Here is a 24547-nt window from a genome sequence, read left to right as displayed (position 1 = left end):
TAGCTGTGTTTGTTTGCAACAAATTCAGCCAGTGGGAACTTTGTTTTATGATTTGATTCATTTATAGCTTGAGTTTTATGACTGAGCGAGTTTAGAATTTTTATTTTTTTATTTTTATTGGGTTATTTCACAACAGAGTACAAAACAAGTATCATGAAAAAAAAAAAAACTTATATAATTACCAAATACAATATCAATTCAATGGAAAGGATATAGGAGGGAATAGCTGGGGGTGGGGGGATAGTGAGAAGGAATGGAAAAAAGAAAGACGTGAGTGTGGTTGCCTGTATTCAAAGTAGTACTGGAATATTTTAGTCGCAAAGAGTACATTGGCAGCTCAACATGTTATGTGTCATACATTCTATAGTAGTGGAAGCTTCCTAGCTTATACTATGGTGAAACTGTCATATATAGTTTAGTACTTTATTCAAAATATACAGCGTCAATAGTGGTGTACTTCCTAGATCAAGGGGCTGTGATTGCTAAATCGCTCCGGATAGTTAGGATCACACGGAGGGGGTCCGGGCGGGGTGGGATTGGAGGGATCAGTCAGATCTAGAATTGTTTTTTTTTAATAAAATATTTTTAAATAGAATTTATTTATTAATTTATTGATTTCTATTGCATAAAGTTATTTATTTATTATACCAATAAAGGTGCTGCAGCCATTTAAAACACCAATTTGGTTGTATTGTTCTTCTTTTATTTAGAGTAATAGAATGTGCGACCTACAATCCCAAGAAATGTTTCCTTATAAAGAGAAAAGTTAAACATTTTTCATTTGTTCAGTTACTACCATCTCAGTACCCGTATCCATTGACATTTATATATTAGGCCTGATCCATTTATTAGCTACCTCCAGGGCCATAAGAATTTTGATAGGCTTGTTGTAATTTTATGCATATAAGTCTATACTCCTTAAATGGAAATTTCCTAAGGCCCCTACCTTAGACTTCTCAAAGTCCATTGTCAATAAAATGATACCATTGTACAAATTTGCATATGAATCTACAGGATGCCCCAATACATTTTGTAAGGTATAGGACATCTGGGCAGAGAATGTTGTCATCTCAATGGCAACACCCCCATGATTAGTGCAAACCTGCTTTTTATTATCCTATACTAATGTAGCGCTGAAGTTATTGCCATCTAATGCAATGTGATGCTGTAATGTTGTTAGATTGGTGTTGGGTCCCCCTAGCGGTGAATCTAGTTCAATGTGTAATAAGACTTTGTGTTGTTTCACATTAAAGCAAAGACTATGCAGGAAGTGACTTCAATGTTTTTTATGGAAAAGTCTCACTTACCCACAGTGCTTACTTATCTACCCATGAAGCTAAGTCACAGAACTGCATGTTGGGTAGGAAATAAAAGGCCCAGCGTGGTCATTTTCTTTCTCTTATGCCCGGGACGTGAGACCTGCCTGCAGGGACCTGTGAGTGTGTGTTTGGAGGAACCGTGGCCTGCTTGGTGCGGAATGGAACATAAAGCCACTGGAGAAGTTCAAACCATCAGCAGCGTGATCGGATCGGAGGATCCAGGACACCTGACGGAGTCAACCGAGGATTCCCGGTCATCTTGCAGAGCGGTACAGTGTGACGATGCTGGCTGAAAGCAGGACTGAGATTGCGAAGCAAATCCAACTGTCCAGGCCTGGTGGGGTGAGAGGGCTTTTGCCTAAGATTTATCAAACACTGAACTACACGGTGCATATTACTTCAAAGTGTTGCTGAGACCTGCAACTCTACGGAACAGTCTCATTTAAATAGACAGTGTTTAACCAGGCCTCAAAGCCTGTACTCCATTAGACACTGAACTATGGTCCAGTCACATCCTCACAAGAGGGATGTTACAAGTGTGTTGCCTAACCAAGTTTTTAGTTTATCTAACACTTCATGTTACTTTATCATCTTCTCACTCACTGGAATACAAATACTGCAGTATAATATGGCTAGCTGAAGAAAGAAGACAAGAGACAATACCATTCATTATAAGGCCTGCTGATTCTGTTACTCTAAGATCTACCTTGCACAGCAGGGGGAGCTCCTGAGCATATGTACTATATGGTATTGTTCTTTTTAATGCTTGCTAGTGTACTGCAGGTTCAGTGGGTGTTTGTGTAGCTTTACTGGAAGTGGGAAGGTACCCAGTGTTAAGGTGTTATCACTCTGAGCATTAGTCCCAGAGTGACACGCCTGCATTCATCGCCCAGGGAAGTTTTGAGTGACATTTATTTGCATACATTTAAGTTTAACTTTGTTCTAAATTTGTGTATTCTGTATTGTTTTTGTGATTATTGTCTTAGATCAGCCTTCAGTAATTTTACGATCTGGTTAAAGTATAATTGGTGTGAGGTGTTGTTCATCTTCATAGCAGGTGGAACAGCGGATACCCAGGTAATGATAGCGGTACAATATATATTGCTATTGGTGGGTTGTTCCTTGTTATTGGGTTTCACACCAACACTGTTACACAGCTGTGTAAAGGGGGTAGAGCAAATTCATTGGGGGGTGAAAGGCAGAGTACAGGCCCAATCAATTACCAGCAGCTCCCTCGGGAGTAAGTGCTACACTAATTAATATAGTATCTTGTGGGAGAGTTGTTTCCTGTCATATGCTTGTAGCATACCAGAAGGATTGTGTGAGATTATCTTATGCTTTGGTTGCCATTTACCTTAATTGTGCACTGGTTTTGTCTTGTTTTTGTATTGTTTAATTAAGCCTAGGTGTGCCCAATATGCTTTGTGTTATAACTTAACCTTCCTTTCTTATAAAACTCAATAAAAAGAATTTACCAAAAAAAAAGTTAAACTTTGGAATATTTTATTATTTAGCAGTAGTCATCACAAAAAATCTGTGTAAAAAGGACTAGGTAGTTTTCCTACAACCAATTGTGTCCAAAATTATAACTAATAAAAGCTAATATGAGGGTTTTGTGATCCAAGGAATAGATTTTCTTTCCTGTGTGATGAACTTGACAAAAAGTTGCCCTGAATTTCTAGTTTTATCTTCTTTTTGGAACAACAATGCATGGGTATATGTTGTTAAATTTAAGTTCAGGCATTGCAGGTATGGTTATATTCTGTACAGGTATATATAATATGTAGGTATATGCCCCAATGATCAAGATACTTTACTTTTTATAACATAAAAAAAACTTGATAATTGTTGAAAAAAAAGGGCTATTGGTATTTTGGATATAACCACAATAAATTACTTTTATAGAATCTACTCTCTTTTGGGGTGAGCTGATCATATTGTACAAATAGATTTGGTGCAAAATACATCAGGTAAAGATAATTACTTGGATTGTATATTTTGGATCAGTAGATTTCTGTCCTACCAGCACAAGTTCATGACTTTGCAGCTTACTTTGATGTGCATGTTTACTGCATATGTAAAAGAATAGTCCTATTTAGTCCAGTTATGCATTAATGAAAAATTGTTAAAACCCAATATTAGTTTAAAAACCTGTTAGCAATAAAACAAAGGTGTGTGAAAATGGTAAGTTTTTTAAAATGTCTTGGGGTTCATTCAAATTTCTGTGTTGTAGCAATTTGCAATAAAATCTGCATGTGTGATACTGTTGTGAGTGCCAAAACACTTGCTCTATGCAGGGTGCATTGTGGTATCATTTATTGGCACTCCAACAAATTGTACAGACTTAAATGTGCCACAATGAATCACAAACTAAATGTGTGTTGCTAAAGAAAAGATCAGATGCGTTGCTTCCTTCTTTGTGATGCATTGTCAACCTATTCTTAGTGAATGGGATGCCTTAGCATACCTCAGATTATTGTGCAATGCAAAGTGCATAACCACATGGATGTTAACACCTTGCAAGGGATCCCATAGTGTGAATCCAGCCTTACTATTATTTTACTTTCAAAGCTCCCCAATTCCCAGCTGCAAACTCAGAGCTAATCCTAAAGTTGCAGGTAAGACTTTTGCACTCTGCGAGATATATGTAGTTACTATACAGCCATCTGACATGCCGTCTAGCCTTGTTACCTTTCAACTTATAAGCATTGTTTAAAAATCTAGCTAAAACAAAGCCTGCATACCCCCATTCCTAAAGAGAGCACCCATTTAATCACTGGTCCATATACTCAAGAAAAGCACTGGAATAATTTACCACTAAAATCAAAAATAGAAAAAAAGAAAAAAAGGGATTTCTAGTTTGTATAATGTGTCGTTGAATGGAGCATGTGCTAATGAAAAAAAGGCTTCATCCACCGTTGACCTGAAGTACCTAAAACATTCAGTTATATAACAGATTAGACTTTTCATTGACATTTCATGTTACACTTTAAAAATTTTTATATATTCACCTGGTTAATTTTCTTTTTCACAGGGGTTATGTTTACTATTTACTTTCCACTGGCTTTTGAAACATGTCGAGGAAACAAAGCTTGCAAAAGTTGGTGTGATCATGAGAACCATTTCTTTTCTACTACTGGCTTTTTCAACAACCAAATGGATGATATTCTTAAGTATGAACAACTATATTAAACACTCATTATTATTAATGTTCTCCATTGTGCCTCACCATTGACAAACATATGCAGTGCACAATCTTCATATGTGTGAAATCATTTAAGTATTTTTCTTGATGTCAACATGGCAGCATACATGTGATATAGTTCCACCCCTATATCTACCCACAGGACCTGCTTAAATCTATAAAAGTAAAGCTAGAGCAACCTCCCCATTCTCATTTTTTGTCCCTAAGATCTTCAGCAATAAGACTGTGATATTGCAATAAGCCCCTACCTGCCAACTGAGTTGGAGTCTTTCTGGGTTCATCCTCTCCCAGGCACAGTCCCACATCTTAGGTTTCTAAATGCACCAACAAGGTGGGGAGCCCCTTGTGGTGGTCTTTTGAGGCTGAGGGGTTTTTTAACTAGAGATGTCAGAACTTCATGTGGTGTACCTAAGCTGGTGTTTGCTTCCTGGAGTCCATGATGCATGTGTTTCTCTGCACACCTGAGCTGATTCCTGGTGCTGAAGTTGGTGCCGCCTTTTCTTTTTCCCCACAGGTTTGTGATATCCTTTTTGTTTTTCCTTCTTTGCCTCTTCTTTCAGTAGGCTGCATCATTTTTCCTGAGTGATTTGGGTTTTTGGGCTTTTGTCTGCAGTTTTTGTTCCTTTTGCCGGTGGCTTTTCCTAAGACCAGCGTAAGTGCACAATCTGGTCCAGGTTTTGTGGCTGTTTTTGGGCTCAGGGCCTGCTATGGTGCCAATGAATTCACTGTGCAAAGGGTCTCGTGTGGCGGCCATCTTTGTTAGGGCAAGCACAAGCTTTTGCATGCTTGAGATGCAAACACTGGAAATATTTTCTGCTTTGCCTTGCTTATGCTGCAGGTGAATGGGGGGAGGAGGAAGGTAATTTTGCCACATATCTATTATCTTTTTGCTTCCTTCTCTGAGTCTATTTCATTTTACTTTCTGATCAGTACTGACATTCTTGCTCCAATATGAACTTTATGCCACATAACCAAGACCTCCTTGTGCTCAGGTAGAGATCAGTGTGGTAAGTAAGAAGAAGAAAAAGAGTGCCTTCCATGAGCATGACCTTCATCTTCTGGTGCAACCTAGCTCACTCTTGCTTTTGCTTAAGGTCAAGCTAAAAGAGTCATATGTCATAACAAGTCCAGCGTGAACAAAGGCTCATCTGGCCTCACAGGTCTTGCCCAGGAGGTGCAGAAAGTTACTAGTGACTGTTGGTATACCTTCTCCCCTGAGCGCTAATATCAACACAAGGGAAAGAAGTGCTGGGCACTGACCAGATTAACATTTCTGTGGATATTGCTGCCAAGACCTATCGAAGGGCAAAGGATGCTGTGAGCCAGCAAGTCATGGCCCTTCATGGGCAAGTAGTTAGTGAGTCACTGACTGAGTTCTCCAGCCACTAATGCCAGCAGACCCTGGGCACAACATCAAGGACGCAGCCCTTCAGATGATTTATCCAAACTATTCCCCTCTGCCTTACACCTGGCTTCACCAGAGATAGCGTCGCAAGTGCAATACAGTTGGGACCCAGAATTTCAAGGTTGCCATCACCCATGTATTGCTGAAAGGGCAGGTTTTTAGTGCTCTTGGTGAGCTTGAGCTCTCAGTAGATTTTGTGGATGAAGTAGCATTTGTTGTTATCAAAGTTCCCCTAAGGCAGTGCTGCATTCAGTGATAATGAAGAAGGCTATAAAGCCCAGTCATTGGTCAACAAACGCAGCCTCGGGCAGGGTGGTTGTAAGTGCCTGTATGATGACAATTCTTTCCCTCTGACCAAAAGGTTTGACTATTTCAAGATACTCACCGCTGTTCTATCCTGTATATCCTCAGTTTTCTGTACAGATGGATGGTGCTTGCAGTTGGCTTTTGATTGCCGTATAACAGTGTTCAAGTTTCATAGAGCAGAACACACCCTTGGGATGTCGAACAATCTTTATTGGTCACGATTAAAAGTCTATTTTTTAAGATCCATGGTCGCCTTCTACAGTATCGCCCAGTTATATTTGGTGGTTCAGACATCACCCTCCAGAACATTTCTTCATCATGACCAGAAAAGCGCATTCTGCTCAAAAGGTGGATGTCCTCTCTCAGTACATCAATATTATATGACTGTAATGGGGACAAGAAAACAAGTAAGCAAACAAGCAAGCAAGCAAACAAACAATGGGGTGGGAAGCACATGGTTTGCAACTCAATAAATTGGCGGATTATTAAAATGTTTATTAAATCATATGCAGTAGATAACGTACATATTGCTAATGTCAGTTTAAAGAACAATTAGATATGGTAAAAACTGGTAACATATAAAATTGCATGATGAAATTACAAAGTCCACCAATAACGTATGAATATATACATATATTACAAGGTAATGCTTGCATGACCTATAGCCTCAATATTCGTGAAGGATAAACCAAAAAATATGAAAAAATGGTACATAAATAAAACACTGCATCTGATAGCTTGATGTTTTGTGGCTCTGGGCCACTCATCAGGACCAGGCATGCTAATGAGGTAAGTCTGTAATTTAGAAGTATATAAATGGTCTGGCATAAATCAACATGAATACAGAAGGGGTAAATAGAACCCCACAGAGAGACATTTTTATTCACTTAATAAAATCTGTATGTTGATGATGAAAAGCCAAGGGTAGTGAGCCATCCGGGGACACTGTGACCGGGAGCTGAGGTGGGCAACGCAGCGGCAGCAACCAACACAGGCATCGCCCAAGGAGACACGGAGCTAAAGAGCATTCTGAGAAAATAGGTGGTGGGTGAACCAACCAGGTGGTGTTTCTGTGGGGAGAATTTGATAAATAGAAATTGAATAATAGCTGTGTGAATTTGAGGGGTGAAAAGTGTAAGGGTGGAGAAACCAACCCTGTGAACTAGTCAAAAAATAGTGAGGATAAGTGAGGGAAATGTAGAAAAGTGCCTCCCATGTTACTACAAACCAAAACCTGAATGATAAACAAATTAAATAGAGGTAACTCGTGATGTGCAGGGTTACCTAGTGCTGAATAAGGAGGACATGATCCAAAGGAGTGCATCAGGTCTGATGAGTGAAGTGCCCCAAGTGTGGAATCCCCCCGGAATGATACCCATATAAGTACAACCGCGGGACAACGTACCAACGTCATGCATGCGTAGTGAGTGGGAGGGAGGCACAAGGACACAAGAGAGGGGAGGAGACCGGCAGTGTGCATGACAGCTCCAGGATCAAACAATAGCCAGATGGCCCCACAAACAGAAGACAAACACCACCAATGGAAACAATTTAGCAGTATTATATAATGGGTATCTATGGTAAAAATATTAAAAATAATGGAAATGAATCACTAATTGTTAACTAGGTATGTCATAATTCCACTGTGTTGGTTGCCACCACTGGATTGCCTGCCTCAGCTCCTGGTTGCAATGTACCCGGATGGGTCACTACCCTTGGCTCTTCATCATCAACATACAGATTTTAGTGAGAAAACATGTGTCTCTGGGGGGTTCTATTTACCCCTTCCGTATTCATGTTGATATATGCCAGACCATTTATATACATCTAAATTACAGATTCACCGCATGCCCGCTCCTGAGTGGCCCACAGCCACAAAAACGCAGCAAGCTATCAGATGCCGTGTTTTATTTATGTACCATTTTTTCATATTTTATGGTTTTTCCCTCACGACAGGAATATTGAAGCCATAGGTCATGCAGGCATTACCTTGTAATAGATGTATATATTCATATGTCATTGGTGGATTGTGTAATTTTATCATGCAATGTTATATGTTACCAGTGTTATTACCATATCTAACTACACATGTACCTAAAGACATAAGCAACATGTACATTATCCACTGTATATGATTTAATAAACATTTTATTAATCCGCCAATTTATTGAGTTGCAAACCATGTTTGCTTACTTGCTTTCTTGTCATCATATTGGCAGGGATGGAAAGACACTACTTTACCAGGCCATGATTTTATTTAAAGTCCCAAAACCCTTCTTTCTCTCATAGTATGACTGTAATGTGGAATGATTGTAAGTCTAAGTCACTGTGATACCAAGCATGCTGATTGGACCACAGACCTTGGGTTTACCCTAGCTCTGGAACCTAGTCCAGACCAAGCACTTTAGCTATCAGTGTTTCTATAACACCTGTCCCTGGATGGACTGGAAATTGAGAGGGGATGATTGGAGGCCTTACGTCATCCTCTGGAAAAGGTTCATAACTGGCAAGGTTTCAGAAAGGACTTCAACAAATGCTATCTACTCTGAAGTCTGAAACAGGTTCACAGTCTTCGAAGCTGAGCAGAATTTTGATCCTTGCAACTCAGAGGTTGCCCAGTTGCTATCATTTCTTCACATAGATCTGGATCACAGTTTAAATATCAGCCATTTGACCAGGGAAACGGGCATGTGAGCTGCCAGGGGAATGCTTCAGGAGTTTGGTTCTGAGACTTTGCCTTGAGGAGGAATAATGTTCCCCACTGGGTTTTTATTTGATAATGTCAAGCAAAAACATCAGGGGGCAGAGAAACGGATCTGCAAGCCCTTGGGTTAGAGAGTCCTACATCTTATTCTTTAAGGACAAGTTGGGGCCTATGCCCTTCAAGCACCTTTGTTCCCAAGGTGGCTTCTGTTTTCATCTTATAAACAAAGCTGGGTGTACCAAGTGTATAAAATGCCTACCTGCAAGCCACTTCCTAGTTAAAATCCTCAGGGAGGCTGTTTGTTTTTTCATCAGATAAGTTCAGAAAATCAAGCTACAGCAAACCTGGTCATCTTGGAGTGTCAAGATCATCCAGAAAATTTACAGTGTGACCTGCCTCCAGTAGTGGTAGAGGCTCATTCAGCAAGGTCCGGTTCTACATTTTTAAGTTAAGGGCAGCTTATGTCCATGGAGACATCTGCAAAGCAGCAGGCTGTTTGTCTGAAGATCCAGGGGCCTGTATGTCAATGGACTTTGAAGGAATGACGGTCCAGGCTTCCATGTCCATTATAATAAAGTTTGATTATATATTTTAGCCCCCCCGTTTAGCTTGTTATTTATCACATGTATGCTGCCATTTTGGCATCAGGAAAATGGGAAATTGTATCAAGTATTTATTGTAATTTTTCTTTCATAACGCCAATCCATGGCAGCATGTGGGTGGATATAGGGGCGGAGCTATATCACATGTGTACTGCCATGGATTGGTGTCATGAAAGGAAATTTATGGTAAGTACTTGATACAAAATTTTGATGTAAATCTGTCAAATGAACAAGAAAATGGGCTTTATAAAGGACATGTTCCATTTTAGCTTCCATTAATTCCTGTGGGAGGTTTTGTACTTCAGGAAAAGTACCAGTGCAGACTCATCAGAAGGAATGAAGTGCAGTTGTCCTTTAAATCTAATATTTAACAAGAAACAACATGGAGTTTACTAAATAAACATAGGGCCTTTATTTACAGATAGTTTGGATTTAAGCATTTGCTAAGAGGGAATATACAATACATTTTTCATTATGATAGGTGAATGAAAATTCAAATATTAGTACTTGTGGATAAGACACACATTACCTATATTTCATTTCACTCACTCTCCCAAAGGCTAGATTTTTATTATTTACTGCTTAGATTACATTTACTGGCTTCACATATTGCTACCTCAGATTTAGAAAGATAGAATAAGTATTCTACATGCAGCTAAAAGTATATACTTAAATTGGTATTAAACACAAAAACAAAAAAAATCTATTATGTTGCAGTCAACCAATTTTTAGATGCAGTGGCTGCATTTGTTTGTTGGCTTTTTCCTTTATTTCCACCAGTTGATGGTGCTATTTTTCAACTCTCTGTACCAGACCAAGCTGTCTAGCAAAAGTTGCAATTAGAGGGTTAAGAAAAATCATTTAACACTGACATTTAACACTGGCAAGGGATGGTTACAATGGCAATTTTTTATTCATTCACCTAATACCTTTATACCATATCGGATTTAATTTGTTAGTAAAATCCATCTAAATCTATTAGTGTATCTAACACTACCATCTCCTCATATTGACAACACTGCTCCTGAAAGGTCTCTCAGTTGCTGCTCCAGCCAAAACAGAGACTTTCTAAGAAAGTGTGTTACTCACTGGATCATAAGGTGAAAATAAAGAAAAAAAGCCTGAAGAATAAAATAATTTGCAGCTACCACATTTAAAGATTGGTATGCGGCAATATATTACATTTTTGTTTTTGGGTTTAATATCGCTTTAATGTTTCCTCACTGTGTTATATAATGAATGGCAAAGTCTGAGTCCTGCAAAATTTGTGTTTTAGTTTTATGTTTTATTTGTTAAATGCAAATTATAATAGCCACCACAATACAGTATATCAAATTAATGACTTGTTTGTGTATATGTATCTTCATTAGAGATGAGTGACCCTGGTCAGGTTCAGTTCAGACAGGACAGTGGTTAAATTACACAAATCCTTTAAATACCATGCATAGAGTACATTAGAATGTAGTCTTAAAAGTGACATTTGAAAAAGAAAATAGGAAAAAACATTGTGGGTTTCCCAGTTAATTTTTTTAAAAGAGTTTTGAACAGTTACATGAGGGTACTTTGCAAGGGAGGCAAAAACACCTCCCCCACCCCCCCATCCCCCCCCCCATGTAAGGCATCTTGTTCAAATGTTGTAGGCATAAATTGGAATTAAATCTTAGGAACAAAGAACACGGAGGAGAGGGAGAGGTGGGTTCGCTTTAAGAGAATATTAAATAAGAGGATTAGTCAGTGCATCTCATTGGATGGCTTAACTCCAATGTAAAAATGCATATAAAAGCAAAAGAGAAGGCCTTCAAAAAATACAAGGTTGAGGCATCATCATCAGCATTTAGACTTTATAAATAATTCAACAAGAAATGTAGAAATTCTAAAGAAATTCTTTAGGTATGTAAACAGTAAAAAAAGGGAAGACAGAACATATTGGCCCCATAAAGAACTAGGAAGGACATCTAGTTACAAAGGATGGGGAGATGGCAAAGTTATTGTATTTATTCTTCTCCTAAGTCTTCACAAGGTAATCAGTAACCAAAACTGCAGCATTTATCCTTGTGTCCCATCACAGGAAGCACCATCGTGGCTAACAGTGGACAGAATAAGAAACTTAACATTAATCAATGAAAATAAAAGATTTTAAAACAATTGTTTTTTTTCAGGAATAGTGATTTTAATGTTGCTTAAAGTGAATCAATAAAAATGAAATATTCATTTTAATATTGTGCCTGGGGGGTCCCTTTAGTCTGCCTGTAAAGTGGTGCATATATGCAATGTATAGAACATGCCACAGCAATAATGACATTTCTAAAGAAAAAAATTTAATTTAAACTTGCTCACAATTGTAATGTTTTGCCGTCTCCTGGCAATATAGATAAAAATCAATGAAATAAGTGGAGTGGGGTCCCCCCTCCCAGTCTATACCAGGCCCTTTGGGTCTGGTATGTATTTTCAGGGGAAATCCACGTCAAAATGTAAAAAAAATTTAAAAAAAGGCGTGGTCCCCCTTCAAAGACCATGCAGGTGAGGTCAGGCAGATCAGGATGGGGGGGGACAAGTGAGCACCCCTCCCACCCCTCCCACTCCTAAACCATAACAGGCCTTATGCCCTCATCATGGGGGTAGAAGCTTTGCTCCACCCTACCCACCCCAGAGCTCCTTGGGCATCTTTTCAACAACCCTGGCCGGTAGTTGTCGGGGGGCTGCAGGCAGGGGCGGGATCTGGGGGCCCCCATCGGATACGCTCATGGGTATCGGGTACATTGTACCATACCCATTCACCAAATTAAGTGTCAAAAAGAAAAAAAAAACACAAGAGAAGTTTTTGACAATTCCTTTATTAAAAAAAGAAAAAAAAAAGTGTTCCTCAATGTACATACATCTTCCATCATGCCTCCCGATGGACCTGAACAATCGAAAAAAGCTCCACCTCCATGGGATGCTTCACGGCGACTGCTGTCTTTTCACTTTGACAGCTCTTAAATAGGCAAGGGCGGGGCCACATGCTGACATAACTGGATGTCTCCGCCCCCTCTCATGACATCAGAAGGGGACGGGGCCACTCAGTTACATCAACGGGTGGCCCCGCCCTTTCCTATATAACAGCTATCTAAGCCAATAGACAGCAGTCACAAGGAGGCCTCCCATGGAGGCAGAGCTTTTTTAATCTTTTCTATTTTGGGGGTCCATCGGGCGGCGGGATTGAAGATAGATGTACAGTACATTGCGGGACACTTTTTTTTCCTTTTTAGTAAAGGAATTGTCAAAAGCTGTCTCTTGTGGTTTTTACTTTTTGACACTTTTTTTGGTGAATGGGTAGGGATACAATGTACCTGTTCCATTCACATAGAGGGAGGGGGCCAGGATCTGTAGGCTGCCTTGTTAAAGGGGGCTTCCAGTTCCTGACAAGCCCCCTGCCCGCAGACCCCAAAACTACCGGCCAGGGTTGTTGGGAAGAGGCCCTTGTCCACATCAACATAGGGACAAGGTGCTTTGGGGGGGCACCCCAAAGCACCCTCCAAATGTTAAGGGCAAGTGGCCTTAGTATGGTTCAGGAGGAGGGGCGTTCACTCGTCCCCTCCCTTTCCTGGCCTGCCATGCTGCATGCTCAGATAAGGATATGGATTTTGGGGGGACCCCACATCATTTAAAAAAAAAATTGGCATGGAATTCCCCTTAAAATCTATACCAGAACCAAAGTGCTTGGTATGGATTTTGGGGGGACCCCACATTATTTTTTTCTTAATTCTGTCATAAGGTTCCCTTAACCACACCAAAACACTGTATTATACTGTATACTCTACCCTGCACTGTATTATATATAATTCACTGACTGCATTATATATTCTCCACTGTATTATATATACTACAATGACTGCACTAAATACTCTGCAATGTATTATATATACTATACTGATGGCACTATATTGCACTATATTATATAAACTACACTGACTGCACTATATACTCTAAATTGTATTATACTGTATATACTACACTGACTGACTGCACAATACACTAACTACACTGCCTAATCACTATGTATTTACTATATATGTGCGCTGTGTAAGCAGCAGCCTACATAGTATGGGGCTTGGACTTAGCCCTTGAGCCATGATTGGCCATGATTAGCTCTCACAGTACATCGTGCTATGATTAGCCAAAGTATACGGGTCAGGTGCCTGTATTTCGCAGTGCATTATGGGGCACTCTGCGGTGGGCGAAATTCCCATAAGCGCCCATATGTTCATTTGTTCTACGAACAAACGAACACCTGATGTTCGGGTCAAACTTACGTTCAAGTCGAACTTACGTTTGACTCGAACATCGGGACCCTCCCTAGTCAGGATGGAGAGTGGAGGAAGGGACTGGAAACATGTAATTTACCAGAAGAATGTGTGCTCAGACCTTACAGATCCCAAGCCGCGCTACGGAGGCTCAAATGAGATGTAGGCGTAAATAGAAGGACTCACAACCAATGTCACCAACCCTAAAAGTTACTACCCCCTAAGGGGATGCAACCAGAATCAGAGGAGGTTATTTATAAAAGGGGTTCGGCGCCACTGTAAATTTGCTCAAATGGGGTGTGTACATAAAATAGAGGTACGCCTCCACCATTAGCCTATCACAGAGCCACAAGAGGTGTCATATAGATATCAGATCCTATCCAGAGGAGTGTATATATGAATTACACAGGAGGAGAGAGGGAAGGGAAGTACATATATAACCCCCCTAAAGCTAACTACTACTAATATGCAGAATATAGAAAATAGAGACTAGTGATGGCCGAACGGTTCGCCCGGCGGTCGTTTCGCGGCGAATTTCCGACTTTCGCCGTCCGCGGGTTCGAACGCCTTTTTCCGTCGTTCGCCCCGGCGGACTTACGTGTTTAATGTATACAAGAACTTTAACCTTTCGTGACACGTTTATCATGTGTTACAGGACAACCAATTGAGACATGACAGCTCATGGACACTTGGACATTCCCCCTAACCTATAAATACACCCGATCCGGTGGCCATTTTACATTCTTTCTTCTGTCACTGTAGGGAAAGGATCCTGTGTGGAGTAGGGACAGAGAAAACGCTAGCTATTTGGTACACAAAAGTTCTTTTCAGGACTGGTATAGGTGTTAGGTCAGCAGCCTGAGTTTCTTTTGTCAGTTTAGATAAAGGGACAGAGCGCTGTATGCTGCTATTTTAGGGACAGCTCAGCCAGATTAGTCTTTCTTCATCATCATCATCATCATCATCATTAGCTGTTACTATCAGGTCCACAAAAGAGCTGTTCCAGCTAATCGTTCCAGCCTACTCTTTTTTGCCAATTTGTATAGGGACAGGCAGGAAGCAGTGTGTCAGGCAGTGAGGATAATTTTAAAGACTTGCTGTTACTATTAGTTCCACAAAGGTTCTTTTCAGGACTGGTATCAGTGGTACGGTAATAGGCTTGTACACGTATAATATTCTTTCTTCCAAATATAGAAAGAATATTATACTTGACTGCTGCCCTTCTGCTGCAGTCTGCTAATCATTCACAACTCACTTGTTCCACAAAGCTCTTTATCAGGACTGGTAACTTGGTCTGTCTAGGGTGCTACGGTACATAGGCTTGGGTGCGGTACAGTCTGCTGTTCTGTAAGGACCGCTATCGGTCCACAATACATAGGGTTGCCGTGCACTACTGCTGACCGCTGCCCTATACTGCAGCAGTCCTTCAGCGGTATAGGGACTGACGCACAGTCTGCTAAACACTAATACACAACCTGCTTGGTCCACAAAAGTTCTTATAAGGACTGGTAACTTGGTATAGGGTGCTACGGTACATAGGCCTGAGTGCAGTACAGTCTGCTGTTCTGTAAGGACCGCTATCGGTCCACAATACATAGGGTTGCCGTGCACTACTGCTGACCGCTGCCCTATACTGCAGCAGTCCTTCATTGGTATAGGGACTGACGTACAGTCTGCTAATCACTAACACACAACCTGCTTGGTCCACAAAAGCTCTTATAAGGACTGGTAACTTGGTATAGGGTGCTACGGTACATAGGCCTGAGTGCAGTACAGTCTGCTGTTCTGTAAGGACCGCTATCGGTCCACAATACATAGGGTTGCCGTGCACTACTGCTGACCGCTGCCCTATACTGCAGCAGTCCTTCATTGGTATAGGGACTGACGTACAGTCTGCTAATCACTAACACACAACCTGCTTGGTCCACAAAAGTTCTTATAAGGACTGGTAACTTGGTATAGGGTGCTACGGTACATAGGCCTGAGTGCGTTACAGTCTGCTGTTCTGTAAGGACCGCTATCGGTCCACAATACATAGGGTTGCCGTGCACTACTGCTGACCGCTGCCCTATACTGCAGCAGTCCTTCAGCGGTATAGGGACTGACGCACAGTCTGCTAAACACTAACACACAACCTGCTTGGTCCACAAAAGTTTTTATAAGGACTGGTAACTTGGTATAGGGTGCTACGGTACATAGGCCTGAGTGCAGTACAGTCTGCTGTTCTGTAAGGACCGCTATCGGTCCACAATACATAGGGTTGCCGTGCACTACTGCTGACCGCTGCCCTATACTGCAGCAGTCCTTCATTGGTATAGGGACTGACGTACAGTCTGCTAATCACTAACACACAACCTGCTTGGTCCACAAAAGTTCTTATAAGGACTGGTAACTTGGTATAGGGTGCTACGGTACATAGGCCTGAGTGCGTTACAGTCTGCTGTTCTGTAAGGACCGCTATCGGTCCACAATACATAGGGTTGCCGTGCACTACTGCTGACCGCTGCCCTATACTGCAGCAGTCCTTCATTGGTATAGGGACTGACGTACAGTCTGCTAATCACTAACACACAACCTGCTTGTTCCACAAAAGTTCTTATAAGGACTGGTAACTTGGTATAGGGTGCTACGGTACATAGGCTTGAGTGCGGTACAGTCTGCTGTTCTGTAAGGACCGCTATCGGTCCACAATAGATAGGGTTGACGTGCACCACTGCTGACCGCTGCCCTATACTGCAGCAGTCCTTCAGCGGTATAGGGACTGACGTACAGTCTGCTAAACACTAATACACAACCTGCTTGGTCCACAAAAGTTCTTATAAGGACTGGTAACTTGGTATAGGGTGCTACGGTACATAGGCTTGAGTGCGGTACAGTCTGCTGTTCTGTAAGGACCGCTATCGGTCCACAATAGATAGGGTTGACGTGCACCACTGCTGACCGCTGCCCTATACTGCAGCAGTCCTTCAGCGGTATAGGGACTGACGTACAGTCTGCTAAACACTAATACACAACCTGCTTGGTCCACAAAAGTTCTTATAAGGACTGGTAACTTGGTATAGGGTGCTACGGTACATAGGCTTGAGTGCGGTACAGTCTGCTGTTCTGTAAGGACCGCTATCGGTCCACAATAGATAGGGTTGACGTGCACCACTGCTGACCGCTGCCCTATACTGCAGCAGTCCTTCAGCGGTATAGGGACTGACGTACAGTCTGCTAAACACTAATACACAACCTGCTTGGTCCACAAAAGTTCTTATAAGGACTGGTAACTTGGTATAGGGTGCTACGGTACATAGGCTTGAGTGCGGTACAGTCTGCTGTTCTGTAAGGACCGCTATCGGTCCACAATAGATAGGGTTGACGTGCACCACTGCTGACCGCTCACCTATACTGCAGCAGTCCTTCAGCGGTATAGGGACTGACGTACAGTCTGCTAATCACTAACACACAACCTGCTTGTTCCACAAAAGTTCTTATAAGGACTGGTAACTTGGTATAGGGTGCTACGGTACATAGGCTTGAGTGCGGTACAGTCTGCTGTTCTGTAAGGACCGCTATCGGTCCACAATAGATAGGGTTGACGTGCACCACTGCTGACCGCTGCCCTATACTGCAGCAGTCCTTCAGCGGTATAGGGACTGACGTACAGTCTGCTAAACACTAATACACAACCTGCTTGGTCCACAAAAGTTCTTATAAGGACTGGTAACTTGGTATAGGGTGCTACGGTACATAGGCTTGAGTGCGGTACAGTCTGCTGTTCTGTAAGGACCGCTATCGGTCCACAATAGATAGGGTTGACGTGCACCACTGCTGACCGCTGCCCTATACTGCAGCAGTCCTTCAGCGGTATAGGGACTGACGTACAGTCTGCTAAACACTAATACACAACCTGCTTGGTCCACAAAAGTTCTTATAAGGACTGGTAACTTGGTATAGGGTGCTACGGTACATAGGCTTGAGTGCGGTACAGTCTGCTGTTCTGTAAGGACCGCTATCGGTCCACAATAGATAGGGTTGACGTGCACCACTGCTGACCGCTCACCTATACTGCAGCAGTCCTTCAGCGGTATAGGGACTAAGAGTTTTGTCACAGGGTCATTTAAAAAATGACATGCAGAGGAAGAGGCAGGCCCTTCCGCAGGGGTGGTAGGGGTAGGGCAGGAGCAACAGGCTTGAGCCAAAGTGGGAAGTTGCAGAAGGTGCGTTCAATTACTTTAAAGGATGCACCAGACTTGGTTGAGTGGCTCGCTCAGCCTTACTCTTCTGCACCCTCCTCATCCTCTCGATCTGCACCCTCTTCTTCACTCTCTGCTATGTGCACCCCCAAAGACACTACCACCAACAACACGACCACCACCACCACCACCACATACCTTCCGCTTGAGTCACTGGAATTATTTTCCGATCCATATCAAGAGGACATTTCTGATGCGCAGCCACTCTTGGTATTGGATCAGGAAGAGGAGGTAGCAACAAGCGCTACTCAGCAGTCTGACGCCAGTACCCAGATCAGCCCAAGGAGGAGGTTGGTCCCCGGTGTTGCTGCCTACTCTACTTATAGCGGTGGGGAAGGTGACGTTGATGATGACGTGTCTAGTGATGTCACGTGGGTGCCCACAAGAGAGGAAGAGGAGGGGAGTTCAGAGGGAGATATGGACCAGCAGATAGGGAGGAGAAGCAGCAATGACTTACATTGCACAGCAGGGACAAAGCAGACTGCAAATGTATCAGGAGCGAGTCATCGACCATGTACGGTCACATCTGGCGCTCCCAGGACACCGGCACATGGCTCCGCAGTGTGGGCTTTTTTTAACGTGTCCGCTGCTGACAATAGCGTTGCCATCTGCAATCTTTGCAGTCAACGCGTTAGTCGCGGTAAGCCCAATACTCACCTAGGGACGACCGCCTTAAGAAGGCACATGAGCAGCCATCACCGAGCCCAGTGGGAGCAACGGAACACACAAAGCCACACTGCAGGCTCTCACCGTCCAGCCTCGTCTTCTACTTCTCCTTCTCCTCTCTCCTCACAATTGTCCTCCACTCCACCTTCCATCACGCCAAGCTCACATTTTTCTGCAAAAAGGCAGGCTTCCGTGGGCCTAATGTTTGAGCGTAAAAAAATGATGACGCCGGATAACCCTCTTGCCCAACGGTTGGCGGCTGGCTTGTCAGAACTCATAGCCCGCCAACTACTGCCATATAAACTGGTGGACTCGGAGGCCTTTCGCAAATTTGTGGCCATTGGAACACCACAATGGAAGGTCCCAGGAAGGAAGTATTTCTCAGAGAAGGGCATCCCAGAGCTATATGGCCATGTTCAGCGGCAAGTGAATGTATCTCTGGCACACAGTGTCGGTGCCAAGATACATCTGACCACAGACACGTGGTCTAGCAAACACGGGCAGGGAAGGTATATCAGTTTTACTGCCCACTGGGTGAACCTTCTGACGGCCGTCAAGCATGTAACCCGTGGCACCCGTGTAGATTTGGTTTTACCGCCACGGATTGCATGCAGGCCTGACTCTTCTTCTCCTCCTCCTACTCCATCCTCCTCCCTCTCCTCCTCAGCTGCCTCCTCCTTTTCCGCTGCTAGCGTCTCTTCCACTGCACCGCCCAAGCTCCCCAGAACCTATTCCACATGCCAGGTGAGACGTTGCCATGCCGTGCTGCGTCTGTTGTGCCTGGAAGCAAAGAGCCACACTGGCCCGGCACTCCTTTCAGCTTTGCGTTCACAGGCAGATGAGTGGCTAACACCGCTCAATTTGACAGTTGGTAAAGTGGTGTGTGACAACGGTGCCAATCTGCTTAGCGCATTGAAACAGGGCAAAATCACGCACGTGCCGTGCATGGCACACGTCTTAAACTTGGTCGTGCAGCGATTCCTTGTCAAATACCCTGGGGTCCAGGACATCTTGCGGCAGGCAAGGAAAATCTCGGCCCATTTCAGAAGATCTTACACGGCCATGGCTCGCCTTGCTGACATTCAGCGGCGACACCATCTGCCGGTCAGACGTCTTATTTGCGATTGCCCGACGCGATGGAACTCAACCTTCTATATGCTTGATAGGCTGCTCCAGCAGAAACGTGCAGTTAACGTCTACCTGTATGAACTCTGCGAAAGAAACGGTTCTGGGGAGCTGGGTTTTTTTTCACCGCGCCAGTGGCTGCTCATGCGCGACACATGCAGACTTCTGCGGCCATTTGAGGAGATCACCAAACTGGTCAGTCGCAGCCATGGCGCCATCAGTGACATGGTACCTTATGCCTTCTTTCTGGAGCGTGCATTGCGTCGTGTCATTGATCAGGCTGTGGAGGAGCAGGAGCGGGAAGATGAGGAAGTCGCAATGCTGGATGAATTCCCAGGGGGGGCTACTCTATCTGAGACAAGTCAACAACAGGAGTCTGATGAGGAGTCAGAGGAGGATGGTGCCGGGGCGGATGAGCAGGAGCAAGAAGAGCATGCTTTAAACCTTTCTGGGATCCCTGTTGTGCGAGGATGGGGAGAGGAGAATGAAGAGGACGACATTATCCTGGATGATGAGCAGGAGCCAGGCCACCACACCGCTTCCACTTTAGTGCAAATGGGGGCCTTCATGCTCCAGTGTTTTAATAGGGACCCCCGTATAAAAAGCATGAGGGTCAAGGACCAGTACTGGGTGGCAACGTACTTAGACCCCCGGTACAAACACAAAATGGCGGAAATGTTACCGCCGTCGCAGAGGGCTGTCAGAATGCAGCACTTCCAGGCCTTGCTTCGAGAAATGCTGCATTCTGCTTTTGCGTGCGCTGGCAGAGGAGCAATTCCCACTCCCAGAGAAGGATTTGCGGGTACCAATCCAACAGCGCCTGCAAGAAGAGGCCGGTTTGAAGATGTGTTGGTGACTTCGGATATGAGGTCATTCTTTCAGCCGACCCATCGACAGGTGTCATCCGGATCCAGCATCAGGGAACGCCTAGACCGTCAGGTGTCCGACTACATTGGGTTAACGGCCGATGTGGACGCTCTGAGGAGTGATGAACCCCTAGACTACTGGGTGGGCAGGCTTGACCTCTGGCCAGAGCTTGCCCAATTTGCAATCGAACTGTTGGCTTGCCCCTCATCCAGTGTCCTGTCCGAAAGGACGTTCAGCGCAGCAGGGGGGATTGTGACCGATAAGCGTACTCGCCTAGCTCACCACAGTGTTAACTACCTCACATTTCTAAAAATGAATGAGGCATGGATCTCGGAGGAATTCAACACATGTGATCAGTAGACCATGTATATGTCTATAAACAATTTTTGGAATCAAGCACACAGACCTTCTTAATTCATTTGGCTCACTTCCCTGACCCAAAAAAGCACACCGTACTATATGCCCCTACCCTCCTCTTTGAAGAGGTTGAGCGGTGTCATATTTCTACTGGGGCTGCTTATTATGAGGGGTTCCCACCATCCCTGTGCTGTGCTGACTTCCTCCTGGGTGTTCTTATTATGAGGGGCTCCCACCATCCCTGTGCTGTGCTGACTTCCTCCTGGGGGTTCTTATTATGAGGGGATCACACCATCCCTGTGCTGTGCTGACTTCCTCCTGGGGCTGCTTACGGTGCTGCTGTCAGCGCTGTATGTCACGGAGCTGCTGTCAGCGCTGTATGTCACGGAGCTGCTGTCAGCGCTGTATGTCACGGAGCTGCTGTCAGCGCTGTATGTCACGGAGCTGCTGTCAGCGCTGTATGTCACGGAGCTGCTGTCAGCGCTGTATGTCACGGAGCTGCTGTCAGCGCTGTATGTCACGGAGCTGCTGTCAGCGCTGTATGTCACGGAGCTGCTGTCAGCGCTGTATGTCACGGAGCTGCTGTCAGCGCTGTATGTCACGGTGCTGCTGTCAGCGCTGTATGTCACGGAGCTGCTGTCAGCGCTGTATGTCACGGAGCTGCTGTCAGTGCTGTATGTCACGGAGCTGCTGTCAGCGCTGTATGTCACGGAGCTGCTGTCAGCGCTGTATGTCACGGAGCTGCTGTCAGCGCTGTATGTCACGGTGCTGCTGTCAGCGCTGTATGTCACGGAGCTGCTGTCAGCGCTGTATGTCACGGAGCTGCTGTCAGCGCTGTATGTCACGGAGCTGCTGTCAGCGCTGTATGTCACGGAGCTGCTGTCAGCGCTGTATGTCACGGAGCTGCTGTCAGCGCTGTATGTCACGGTGCTGATGTCAGTGCTCTGTATTACGGTGCTGCTGTCAGTGCTCTGTATCTCCTGCACCCTCTTGTTTGCCTACCCTGGTCCCTGACCTTCCCTCTCCTCCATTGCCTTCATTAGCTCCATAGTCCTGAATTGTCAGAACAATTTCCCAAATAAAAAAAAAATGCTTGTAGTTATCGATCCCAAATTCACCTCATACATGTATTATGCTATTGTCCAGGTGGTGGGACTACGTGCTACCCCCTAATAATTACCCCGTGGCCGCAAATTCGACCTAAAGGTTTGCGAAATTCGCCTCCCATTGAAGTCAATGGAGCCCGCGGCGAACGGTCGTTTTCGCGAACGTTTGTGTCCGTTCGCGTTTCGCGTTCGCGAAACGTCCCGTCGGAAGTTCGTCCATCACTAATAGAGACACACTGCCAACAATATTATACAACAATTCCTGAACACAGCCAATCAGGTACCACAAAAGATGGCTATAAATTAGACCAAGCTTGACTACGTAGACACAAAACTAGACAACTACGTAAGCAGCGGGAATTAGTAATATGGTAAATAACATATGCATAGCGTGCAGCAGTGATAAATACGTGGTAAATAATAAGATATTAATATGCCACTAAATTGATAAGTGTGTTGAAAAATTAACACAGTGAAGTTAATTGCATGAATAAAAATAAATAAAGTGAAAATACGGTGACCATACAGTGTAATATACCCTCAAATAAATATGTGATAATACCAGGAATGTAAATCCATAAAATAGGAGATATTACATAAATAAATAAATATTAAATAAATCAATGTGATAATTATTACCCAAGAAAATGCATATAAATCTCAAAGTTAGCCCCAGATAATCTATTAAGAGCTATAAATGCAGTCCAAAAAGTGAAAAAATATATTACTAGAAAAAATTAAAAAATTAAAAAATTTGTAATTAATAAGTCCACAAAATCTTCACAGCAAAAAGAGTGCAGTAGGTGGAAAAGTGACTGGTGCCCAGGAACAGATTTTCAGGTGACTTTCGTGCTCGCCCCCTTTAGCTCCCCACTCACTGAAAATATGAGCCCACACAGGGCAGTCAGGCCCGTAGATATCACACTGCTGACGTAGATGCGCTGATGAGAGATTATTTGCAGAGATTGTAGTCCACTCAAGTCCTGATGAGCAGGTGAGACTGATATTGGTATTCAGAGTTTCCTCAAGGAAAAAAGAAGGGGGGAGGATTCCATAGTGTAGTAATTCCAACAAAGGTGTGTAGTTTTAAAAAACCATAAACTTTTATTCACACATCGGTATTCAGACAGAGATGTGTTTTGCAAAAATAAAAATATAATAACAAAAAATGTAATAACAGAAGGTAAATATATAAAATGAGCTAAACTACAAAAAAAATTTTTTATGGCATTCACAGAAAATACCACACAGAAAACCCTTTGGGGGGTATATAATGTACCACCCCAGTATGACACAAAGGGTAAGTATCGGTACCAAGGAATAAAAAATATATATGATTAAAAAACCCAAAAATCTATATAATAAATTTGAAAAATAAAGCTGAAAATAAAAGTCAAAAATGCAGAAAAAATGCAAAATGTAAAATATAAGTCTATATATATAAAAGACTCATACTGTGCACAGAGTGTAGGTGGCTAAACGTATATGCATATGTTAATTTTTCAACACACATATCAATTTAGTGGCATATTAATATCTTATTATTTACCACGTATTTATCACTGCTGCACGCTATGCATATGTTATTTACCATATTACTAATTCCCGCTGCTTACGTAGTTGTCTAGTTTTGTGTCTACGTAGTCAAGCTTGGTCTAATTTATAGCCATCTTTTGTGGTACCTGATTGGCTGTGTTCAGGAATTGTTGTATAATATTGTTGGCAGTGTGTCTCTATTTTCTATATTCTGCATATTAGTAGTAGTTAGCTTTAGGGGGGTTATATATGTACTTCCCTTCCCTCTCTCCTCCTGTGTAATTCATATATACACTCCTCTGGATAGGATCTGATATCTATATGACACCTCTTGTGGCTCTGTGATAGGCTAATGGTGGAGGCGTACCTCTATTTTATGTACACACCCCATTTGAGCAAATTTACACCCCTTTTATAAATAACCTCCATGTAATTTACCAGCCCTTCATTTTCTGAATGAATACAGTGAGTGATCAGTACATAGTTACATAGTTAGGTTGAAAAAAAAGACACAAGTCCATCTAGTTCAACCAATAAAAGTAAAAAGAAAAAACATACAATCCTATACCCACATTTTATCCAGAGGAAGGCAAAAAAAACCTAGAAAAGCATGATTCAATTTGCTACAGCAGGGGAAAAAATATTCCTTCTTGATCCCCCGAGAGGCAATCAGATTTTCCCTTGATCAACTTTACCTATAAATGTCAGTACCCAGTTATATTATGTACATTATGGAAAGAATCCAGGCCCTTTTTAAAGCAATATACTGAGCTGGCCAGAACCACCACTGGAGGTAGTCTATTCCATATTTTCACAGCTCTTACT

General features: G+C 43.1%; 1 protein-coding gene across 1 annotated transcript in view; it reads left to right on the top strand.

The window, feature by feature from the left end:
• LOC143987588 (proton-coupled folate transporter-like) overlaps positions 1-24547 on the top strand; it is a 627892-nt gene that overhangs the window by 221613 nt on the left and 381732 nt on the right. The window contains exon 4 of the mRNA XM_077486441.1: positions 4354-4492. Coding sequence (XP_077342567.1) covers positions 4354-4492 — 139 coding nt within the window. The remainder of the gene's footprint in view (positions 1-4353; positions 4493-24547) is intronic.

Source organism: Lithobates pipiens, unplaced genomic scaffold, assembly GCF_037356315.1.
Source record: "Lithobates pipiens isolate NorthernLeopardFrog02 unplaced genomic scaffold, aLitPip1_a1.2 Scaffold_18, whole genome shotgun sequence".
NCBI lineage: Eukaryota > Metazoa > Chordata > Amphibia > Anura > Ranidae > Lithobates > Lithobates pipiens.
Note: the sequence above shows the minus strand (reverse complement) of the source record. Positions and strands in the feature narration are given on the sequence as shown.